Raw genomic sequence first — 10,189 nt, 5'->3', positions numbered from 1 at the left:
GATATATAATGGCGTACGCAGGACTTCATTTTTTCCTTGTTTAAGTAACTTTCCAAAGGGAAACCAATAAAAACGTATATACTAGCCATAAACGCTAGGCGTATGTAAACAACCCTTCCATAAACAAAACAAAATTGAAAATTTTAAGTTAGTTTGTGTGTGTTTTTAAGTTAGTGTCGTTCATTCCAAATGATGGATCCATGACAGGCGTTACTGCGATGAGCCACTCGTGTTTATTGGCTGGTACGATGATACGAAAGTGTTTCCATTGGTTGTAGGCCTGTCAGTTCCTACGACGGCGGACGAATTGACAGATCCCCAACCAATAGAAACACTTTCGTGTCAACGTACCATCGTATAAACGGATGCATGGAACACAGGCTTAAAACGGGAATTCATCCAGCTCCCGAATTTTGCTACTTTCATGAAAATTTAGCAGCCTGTTATAAAGCTGTTGGAATGGAATGGCTAAAGGAATGTTATAAATTACAAATTATTGAATCTTGCGTGTGCGGCTTTCGTTACGCGAGAGATCTTTAGAATGTGAGCTAAGAAGCGTAGATTGTTTTCTTACAGGAAAATTTCCAACCTCATTGAGCAAAAAATGGTCCATTTCCCCAAGAAACACCCCAATAAAAGTTGTTAATCACTGTTGTTCTTTTGCTAACAATGCCAACGTGTATTTGCTTTCAACGTTGAAACAATGGCGCCGAGAACGCTACTAAATAAGAGTATTACAAAATATATTATTACATTTGCAGTTAATTCATAAATCGAAACATTGTCCAAAGCAAAAATGAAATCAGATATTTTTACTTTATTTTTGGACAAATAAAAACAATAAAATTTTAATTTTATTCAAACGTGCCCGAATTGGCATCAGTGGTGCCAATTTCAAAACGTGACGGGTTCCTAAAATGACAGTGACAGTTTTTTTTATAAACAACATCTCAACCTTGTTCCAAGTTGTCTTCATCTATGCCCACAGTCTATGCCTTGTTCTATGATCTCAACCATTTATTGTTCCTTCCATATCTTTTATGAACCTTTAAGTTTAAAAATCTATATAGACTGGGTCTTATTTAATATATTGTGCCCTATATATTGTTAGTGTACTGTATGTGCTAGTTCTGCGTTTAGTATAGAATTTGCCATTATCAACCACTTCACAATGGAACAAGATCAACATTTAGAAGACGGCGAAGTAAGAAGGCTTGTCTTTACTTGTGTGTGAATCTTAAATTTAATATGCCTGTTACAGATTGACGACGATGATGCAATTAATGCGTACATTCCACTTAAACGGCCAGAAACCTATGCCTTAGATATACCCCAGAAACGATTTCCAGAAGTGCATGCACATTATAGTGATAGTGAACAAGAACTTCAATCATCAGATACTGATAGTGATTCGGATGGAGGCCCTCGGAGGAAAAAGAAACCAAAGAAGCTATTGCCCAAACCTTTAAAACAAAAGTCAGACAAACTGAAGAAATATGATGTTTGGAGTGCAAGAGCACAGGAAGACGTGCTGGGTACCTAATTCATGAGCCTTTTTTTTATCAATCAATTTGATAATAATACAGTTTCTTTGCAGCTGAGACGATGATTAGCTGCGATGTTAGTCTTAAAGATAGGTCGCGTGAAAGCGAAACCTATGACTACTCATTAGCTAGAAAGTATTATGAAGAGTTGGAAAATCGACAAGGAAGCAAAAGAACTCGAGAAGACTTGAGAAATGTAAACTTTAAGTAAGTGGAATATTTTTCATACCTAAGTTAGAAACACGTTCAACATACTTAATTAACATTTAGGCCGCGAAAGAGGTCCACTAATGATGGAAAGGAGTTCAAAGGTAAACCGAGAAAAGTGCCAGATCTGAGCATAGATGAGAGCAATAGCGAAGCAGATATTGCCGCAGATATAGCCAGTAAACTCAACGAAGAAAGAGATGATCTGATAAGTAAGTATAATGGTTTAAAATGGTGTCCAGAATTAGATTGCAAACTTTTAAAAACGTAAAGCTGTTTCTCGAGCGAAGCCAGTTTTCTATTTTTTCTATCCCTCCTATCGCTTCAGACAAGTGCTTTTATTACTAATTACGAACTCATCCAATCCGCCTGAATCGTTCACATTTACTTTTTACACTACAATTGCACAGTCAATAAGATCTTCACATCAATTATATTCTACAAAGAACGCTAGTTATTTTAAATGCGATATCCATGCAAAAAAATATACATGCCTTAAAATGCTGGTGTCAATCTTTTGTAGACTTTTTTGGTGTTTACTTGTGGACTGACTTTACACCTTTGTTTTGCAGTGAAAGTTATTAAAACGATGGGAAAGACACGAACAATAGAAATATTTAAGGAAACTCAACGCATTGAGACCGAAGGTGGAATGCCTATAATGGTTAGTAAATTGTACATGTATTTTTCATGTTTAAACCTTAATTCAGATATTTTTTTAACAAACCCTACTTCTAAAAGTTTGATAAATCCGCTGCTCATTGGGGATGATTCTTATATTTTAGAATCAAACCAGGAGAAGAACTGCAGGTGGCGTATTTCTGTATTTAGTTCGGAATGACTATCACATTACTCCGGAGCAAAGAAGTAATATTTTCTCAGAGGACAAGAAATTGTTCAACAAAATGGAAAAGGAACGCAAGAAGAAGAAGTTTCAGAATCTTAAGACTGTTACTAATTTGGGTAAGTATGATCTATGTTCTCTTTCAACATTGCGTCTAATTGTATGATATTGCAGAAAGGAATAAAATATTGCCGGAGCTTTTAACAAGGGCCGAAATTTTTTCAAAAGAAGGGTCGATTCGGAAACTCAAAGAGACCGATGAAGCGAATTGTATAAATCCGCCACCGAGTCCAGAAACTGACCATCACGAAAGTGGTGATGGTATGGATCACATACCAACAATAGAAGCGCACTCACTGCCAATTAAATCAGAGGTAACAAGCAACAGTGTAAATGATAGAGGAAACACGAGAGAAGTTTTAAAAACGTACGATGATGATTACCTAGATATTAACTACGACAACGATATGGATCTATTTTGATTTATTTCAAAATAGTTAATGTAATATATTTAATATGTATTAAGTTGTTTATTACGGAAATAGAATGTATTGCTTACATTTCACAGAGTTTTTGGTTTACATTGTCATCCCATTATCCTAAAGTTGTTAAAATCTAATTAATATGTACAAGGTCTTAGAATACAGCAACACCAAGTGAAGGAAACTATATTCTTGCGGCACTGACCAAAAACGAGTCGGCACAGCCTTATTTTTTTAGGGCGTTAAAATAAAGTTCCCATATAATCACGGAAAATTAAACAGAGGCTTTTTGTAACTCGAAAGAATATAAGTATTATAAAAGTACAGACGTAACCAAATCATCAACTTCGACTGTTTATATCTAGTTTGCCTTAAGAGCGAGTTCCAAAAATGCTGTTTTACAGTGTCTGAAACAGACATCAGATTTCATTTTACAACTGAATCCTTTATGTTTGAAAATTGAAAATATGGATTCCAAAAATAACACTTTTTTCCTCAGTTACTCAGTAATTAACTTGCTTAAACCTGGTGCATGCATGAAAACACCGCATAAGACAAAAATGTACAAGAAATTAATAAATTGCTCAATAGCAACTTTAGATTTCGAATATAGTGCGCTTAAAAAATTGGCTTCAGATCAAATAAAGATGTGTTACAAATGAAAACCCATCGCTCAGGTAAGTACCAGTTAATTGTTAATCAAGTTTACAATGCTTGTGCTGAAAGAGTTGGTATCAACGTCTTTCTGACAACTTCTACACAAATTTACCAATTTTTACTTAAAAGTTTTCGAAAGTGCACTACCCGATCATAATGAACAACATTTACCATCTTGATGACCAAGTTCGATGCCCTTCAATGTTCTAAACTATTTGTAAGTAGTTATATTTTTATATATTCCCTTATAATGGAAATAAACAAAATTAAAAAAATCCATGTGATTTAATTGAATAATATAATGAGAACTCTAACACTTATTCTTAAGTAGGTAACAGATTGTAAACATTTGTACAAATTACCTAAGTATCTAATATTTTAAGTTTTATATGGATTAATGAATCATAATTTCGAAATATGGACTGTTTAGTACGGACTTATTATTTGGATAATTTGCTTACTGCTTTCACACGTTTGTGTTCTTTTCCAGATTGATATTTACATTGACAATAAATAGCTTCGATAGTACTGCTGCATTCCAAGGGTCGTTACCCTCAAATATTCTAAACGAAGTTTCCGACTTCAACGATATTGTTGAAAAAGACTTCCAAAGTAATCGCAGTCCTCCATTAAAAGAGGAAGGTGAATTGACGAAAAAAGAAGTTAACTATGCAAAAAATAGCGAATTCCATCACTCTTATGACACATTTGAGGATAATCCTAATCACGACAGCGTTTTTTCGTCATCGGTACTAGGGGATAGTGGTAGCTGTAAAGGTAGCTTATGCCCAAAACATGGTATTAGATATAGGGATTCTGGAAATATACCTGAAGCCATGGAGGAGACGGATAGCTTGAAGCAAGCACAACCGTATTTAGTTCGCTTATTACCAAATCAAGGTGAGTAAATTTAAGTTAAAACCAACATAAGCGGGAGTCAATAAAGACGATTTTTTGGGTTTTCATTCTTTACTTACTTCTATACGCTTCTTTTCAATAGTTAATTAAATTTTATTAATCTAATATTGATGCGAATCTAACTTCTTATTTACCTACCTATCCATATACGTAAGTTATAGTTTTTGTTATTCAGTACTCGGAAATTTATTTGGTGTCGAAGGAAAAAGTAATTTGAAATTTTTAAAAGTATTTTTCTACTATTCCTACTTTTTCATTCCAGTTCATTACGCGTTAAACAGAAAAAGTATTGTTTTTCCGTTGATTATTTTGTTTTATTATTTGTCAATTTTTTTAAAGCAAATTTCTTTACTAAATCAATGAAAAAATTGTTTAATTTAATTATTTATTAATAATAAGTATTGAATTAATAAAAAAATAGAAACCCTGTAATTCGGAGGCGAACACCATTTTATAGAATAAATTTTAATTACGAACCTATTGTGAAATGTAGCTATCCGTAACATGTACTTCTTACTTTAAAATATTATAGGGTACACAACATCAAATAATTTTATAGAAAAAATGTTATTGAATAAAATAAAATTCCAGGTAAATGGAACTCAACTAATAGTAGGAATAAAAAAATTTTGAAACCTTGTGGTGAAATTCTAATCTTGCTGAGATAGAAACCTTTAGAACCTTTAGAAACCTTTAGAAAAAATTCAGAACGAATTAAATTTATCATAAAGTTCTATATAAAAACTAGTTGAATGATATGCGAAGCTAAAATTTTAATTCTATCCTTATAAGAATATGTTGACTTGGTAAAGTTAAAGTTAAGTTGTTCGTTTAAACAGAATGTTGCCCAATTTGTTTAGGATGCGGCAAATTTTAATACATAAAATGAAGGCCTTCAAATTTTCGTTTTTACATTTGATTTTGATTTTTGAAAATCTTGCCTTTTATTACAAAATTTTTAATTCACGGTTATTTGCAGTTCTGTTATTTTCAATGTCTTTTTAGCTTTGAGAGCAAAAAAGCACGAAAGACAGAAATATCTACAAGTGGCACAGGCAATTCTATCATTATAATTTGTTTTACATTCTACAAGGTATTCAAGTTTTTAATAACACATTAGTAATTGTTTCTGGGATGGCCTAAATATTCTTGGAAACTTCTTCAATCTTCTAATTTTCCGCAAAAACGTTAACACACTGTATTTCACGTGTTAGGTTTTCAAATAGTCAATTCTATACAACTTTTTCACTATAAAACGGATATTTATTTCTCATTTTTAATTGAAATTTTTATCATAAACCTCTTGTATATAATGTATTTAATTATTTCCAAATACTCTGTAGTTCCTACGTATGGTTTCGATTTGCATTAGGAGTAATAATATAAATTCAGCACGTTCTATATATTTTTTGATACTCAATCTCTGACGGTATTTGTTTCATATTTAGTTCGAAAATTTCAGATTTTGATGGCACTAAAGAAGACAATGCCTGCGAAAATTGTAACAAAATTAAAGGTCTATTACCAATTCCTTTAATGGAAAGTCTTCTGATTAGTAAATTATTGGAAAGGCAAGACGGAGCGCAACCCTATCCGATTAAGTATGTAGTTAAGGCAGTTTTACCTAATGTAAAGGATATATCCGAATTGGACAAACCTGAAACGCAACGATGTATTAAAACGTATTTGCAACGCCGAAAAAGACAGTTGGAGTTGTTGAAGAAAAGGAGTGCTAAACACAAAAAGAAGCCTCATAAAAAGAAACATAAGAAAAGAAAGCACGGGAAAAAACACAAGCCGTACAAGAGGCATCACAGAAGTATCAACGACAATTTTGATAATCAGCTAAATGGAATTGCGGATTATATTTCGAAAAATCAAACTTTCAATGAGACTCTGACCTATGTTCCGCTGCTATTTGGAACTGTTACACCAGCAGAAGGACAATTGCTGTTAGCCGGAGTTAAGCACGATGCTTCAGCAGAAGAGAAATTAATGCTGGAGAAAATTTTAAGCATTCGACCGGATACTCTAGTTACGAATACAAGTACTGAAGCTGGTACACAAGCAACAACTCAAGAACCAACAGCACAAACCACTTCAGCAGCAGCCACTTCCATACCTGCCAATAGTTCAACAGCCAGTACGGATAACGTGAAATATAATTTGAATCTAAATTTGAATTCACCCGAAGTAAAGAAAACTATTATGGAAATAATGCAGAGGCAACAAAGTAATGGAGAATCGTATGAGGTAAACTATATCGTCGGTTTAAAGGTAAAAGTGATCAAGTACAAAATTCTGTATTTGTGTTTGGTTGACCAAATAATTAAAAAAAATGACTGAAAAACTGACGAAGTCCCGCACTAAATGCACCAAAATATGATTTTAATAACAGAGTTTCCAAAAGGATTCTCATAAAATTTTCGGATCGGTTTAAAAGTATATCTACCAAAAATTTATACTTTAGACTTGATCAGTTTTAGCTGTAAGTCCACTATATTTAGAATATGCATTTTTCAGTTTACAATTGATTAATTGATTGATGGCCTTAGAGCCCTAATGATGTAACAAAATAATTATTTTGTTGGATTTGTTTGATTTTTTTTCCTCAAACAAAAGTAGAGCGAATTGTTACCGCGCAAGTTATCCACTGTTAGCCTGTTAACCTTTTTTTCGCAAATTATCGATTGAAATCAAGTCAATACCATGTTACTTAGCAATTTTAAAAAATGTATTTGGGTGTGTATGTACCTATATTATTTCGATCAAATAGCCAAATGTTTGGGCGCAGTTTCCAAATTATTGAGCAGAATCTGCTCTGCCTCCAACTTCAAAGTATAAAAGTATTTCCTGATAAGATTTAAGTTGAAAACAGCATCTATTCAGAACGGTTTGAAATATCATTTTACCACTCTAACTTATGTTTTAGCCAAAAGAATTTGAAAATCGTCATATTTCCGGTGATTGAAGTGAAAAACTTTATATCTCCCATAACAAAAAAATAGATTAAAACTTTGCTTTCTGTTTGGTATAGAGGGATTCAAAATTGCTCGAAAAATTATCAAAATTGCCTTCAGCATTAAGTTTTCTTGAAAATATAAAAAAATTATCAGCATTCCTTCGTGGCTTCATGAAATAAGCATATTTTTTTAATTTCAAACATTTGTCGCGGTTATTGTAATTATTAATAAATACACACATTGACTAATATTGTGATAAATGCAATAGCTATTAGGCTTTAATATGGGTGTCAAGTAAAGCAACAAAAATCAAGAAAAAATTATTTGTCCGGAACCTAAAATGCAAGTGCTTATGCAATTAACAATTTTCAAAGATATCGTCATTAACAACACAAAAGAAAGCCTGACAACAAATCACGTTCTTCGTAAAACGTAGTGAACTTTTCGAAAGCTTGAACGATTGAACTCGAAAGATTGACCTTTTCCTAATTAGGATCTGTGAGAAACTGGAAATTTCTAAATTGCTTAATTCTAAGCTAATTCTTGAAAAGAGGAGCGGTAAAGATAATAGATTCTAGAGATGCTCTTGATTTTAAGGGTCTATACATCCGACTTTAAAATATTGTATATAGCAAGCGATTAAAAATATCTGAATTATTACTACGACGATTTTCGATAGGACTTTCAGATTCGAAGCGACACTTCGAAACGTTTCCCTTTTCAGATTCTCACAGTATGCCCTTGTCTTTATACGAAACTTACACAATCAGAACGACGACTTTTCAGACGAAAACAGATAAAAAGTTGTACTGTATTTTTAATGTAAATGTATTTTGCTACCATCAACGTTGTATGAACTTTAATAGTATTGTATTAACAATGCGAGTATTTGAATAAAATTCTATTATTTTGCTGATGATGATGATGATGATTTCGTTTTATGCCACTGGTTTAAACCACCTGGCCAACAATTTATTATTATTATAATTGTGTTATTAAGTCAGACCCGACATATGCTTTAGCTGTATGATACCGTAACTTAATTAATTAATTTACGAACATAAATGTATATAAATGAGTAACCGCTTTATCTGCAAATAAAATACAATATTTTTTGTTATTATTAATGAGCTCAACTTAAATGGAAACAATGCCAGATCTCTTAATTTTTGAAAAAACATTCTATTTCGGTCTGTAAATATTTCACAGTATTTTGATGAATCTTCAGACTATTTTAATACCGTTTGATTCTCTTTAGGCCCCCTCGACGAAAGTTAAAAGGCAAGTTTCCACAGCGTCTGTAGCACCACCGTCTACACAAAATTCGACCGATGCAGTTTTAAATAATTCTACTGCCACTGGGACTGTTTCAACACCTGCAATGAATGCTACTTTGAACATTTCAAATGGAACAACCGAAAATGGAACTCTAGGCCTCGTGGTAGCAAGTTCATTACCGCCAAACGGCTTAAACATTTTACCAGGAATTCTCATTTATCCCAAATGCCATAAACACCTTAAACGTGCTGCTGATTCAACGCTATTGGGAAACAGCAATAAGTTGAATGATGCTCAAATCAGCAGCATTGTAAAATCATTTGATGGATTTAGTCCAAAAAATATCACGGTAAGTAGGTAATCTCAATTCGGTGAAAATTGTTTGCAGCAAAATGTACATTTTCCAAAATTAATCAAAAAGCAATAGAACAATTTGTTGAAACTCAAGATTTTTCCTACTATTTCCTTTCATTCATTTGGAAAATTCACTGTGTTTTCTTTGTTGCAATTGCAAAGTTAGTGCGAATATTCTGAAGGCAAATTCACTTGAATTATTACCAAAAACGAATCACTCTCAAATCATTTCTGTAATTTGTTGCAAACAAACGATCAACTTTTTCCATTACAAAACTATCGTTTTTAAATAATTTTTCTCAGTTATAAAATTATCACTAAATATGGCAATTAAAATTGGGTAAATCAATAGTGAAAATGTTTATTTTGCACTGTTTTATTTAATTTTAGGGGTTTGAAGATTCGAAATCTAAAAAGCAATGTAAATCGGACAAATGCACTGAAGAAACAGGTGATATTATAGAGGCCCTGAATAGCTTAAATCAAAAATCGTTAACTTTAGCAGATTTGGGGGTTGAAGATGCCATTTCGACGACCAAGTCACTTACTTCTTCACATGAAATCATTTCAGAAGCTGTCGAACAAAAACAGGTAGAATTGAGAGAAGACAATCAAATGAAAGAGAAACTGTCGAAACTGCAAAAAGATCTTAAAATGGTGCAAGAGATTCAAAATATATTTGATAATGTAGCTAACGCCAAGGGCAAAGAGAAAAGAAGCGCTCCAACGAAAAGTCGCTTGACAAAGTTTAAACATAGTGGGTCAGAACCTGATGAAAATCGTTACGATAATGAAATCAGTGGTCTCATCAAGGCCAGAATGTGGCAGAAACATAATAAAAGCTTCTGTGAGGACAAAGTTAAAAGGCAGAATGCCGCAAAGAAACGGTCTCGTCGTTTTTTAGCGACAAATTAGCAAAATTTACAGTGAAAGGAACAAAAA

The 10,189-nt window shown here is 32.8% G+C and overlaps 2 protein-coding genes across 4 annotated transcripts; both read left to right on the top strand.

Annotated features, from left to right (window-relative positions):
• The first annotated feature begins 909 nt into the window (after positions 1–909).
• On the top strand, positions 910–3,158 carry LOC109540560 (phosphorylated adapter RNA export protein). The gene is made up of 7 exons (XM_019908991.2): positions 910–1,204; positions 1,262–1,535; positions 1,598–1,751; positions 1,815–1,963; positions 2,324–2,415; positions 2,537–2,714; positions 2,770–3,158. The coding sequence occupies exons 1-7, from the start codon at positions 1,172–1,174 to the stop codon at positions 3,075–3,077; spliced, it is 1,188 nt and encodes a 395-aa protein (XP_019764550.2). The 5' UTR covers positions 910–1,171; the 3' UTR covers positions 3,078–3,158.
• Positions 3,159–3,771: 613 nt separating this feature from the next.
• On the top strand, positions 3,772–10,162 carry LOC109540571. Of its 3 annotated transcripts, none has more exons than XM_019909004.2 (6): positions 3,773–3,951; positions 4,225–4,634; positions 6,115–6,905; positions 8,874–9,242; positions 9,638–9,698; positions 9,753–10,162. In XM_019909004.2, the coding sequence occupies exons 1-6, from the start codon at positions 3,926–3,928 to the stop codon at positions 10,160–10,162; spliced, it is 2,067 nt and encodes a 688-aa protein (XP_019764563.2). In that variant the 5' UTR covers positions 3,773–3,925. The 3 variants fall into 3 exon arrangements, with proteins under 3 accessions (XP_019764562.2, XP_019764563.2, XP_048523331.1); XM_048667374.1 differs by having other exon boundaries at positions 9,750–10,162; XM_019909003.2 differs by having other exon boundaries at positions 3,772–3,951; positions 9,638–10,162.
• Positions 10,163–10,189: the final 27 nt, after the last annotated feature.

The sequence above is a fragment of the Dendroctonus ponderosae genome, unplaced genomic scaffold, assembly GCF_020466585.1.
Source record: "Dendroctonus ponderosae isolate FM_Combo_2020 unplaced genomic scaffold, Dpon_F_20191213v2 Dpon_F_20191213_6, whole genome shotgun sequence".
Lineage (NCBI taxonomy): Eukaryota > Metazoa > Arthropoda > Insecta > Coleoptera > Curculionidae > Dendroctonus > Dendroctonus ponderosae.
The sequence above is the reverse complement of the archived record's forward strand: the minus strand, read 5'-3'. Positions and strand labels throughout refer to the sequence as shown.

Excerpts from the sequence above, each read along its gene's own strand:
- LOC109540571 (XM_019909003.2), top strand. The coding sequence starts at position 3,926 with ATGCCCTTCAATGTTCTAAACTATTT. Across the intron at positions 3,952-4,224 it reads TTCAATGTTCTAAACTATTT|ATTGATATTTACATTGACAA; the intron begins GTAAGTAGTTAT and ends GTTCTTTTCCAG. Across the intron at positions 4,635-6,114 it reads TCGCTTATTACCAAATCAAG|ATTTTGATGGCACTAAAGAA; the intron begins GTGAGTAAATTT and ends CGAAAATTTCAG.
- LOC109540560 (XM_019908991.2), top strand. The coding sequence starts at position 1,172 with ATGGAACAAGATCAACATTTAGAAGACGGCGAA. Across the intron at positions 1,536-1,597 it reads AGCACAGGAAGACGTGCTGG|CTGAGACGATGATTAGCTGC; the intron begins GTACCTAATTCA and ends GTTTCTTTGCAG. Across the intron at positions 1,964-2,323 it reads AGAAAGAGATGATCTGATAA|TGAAAGTTATTAAAACGATG; the intron begins GTAAGTATAATG and ends TTTGTTTTGCAG.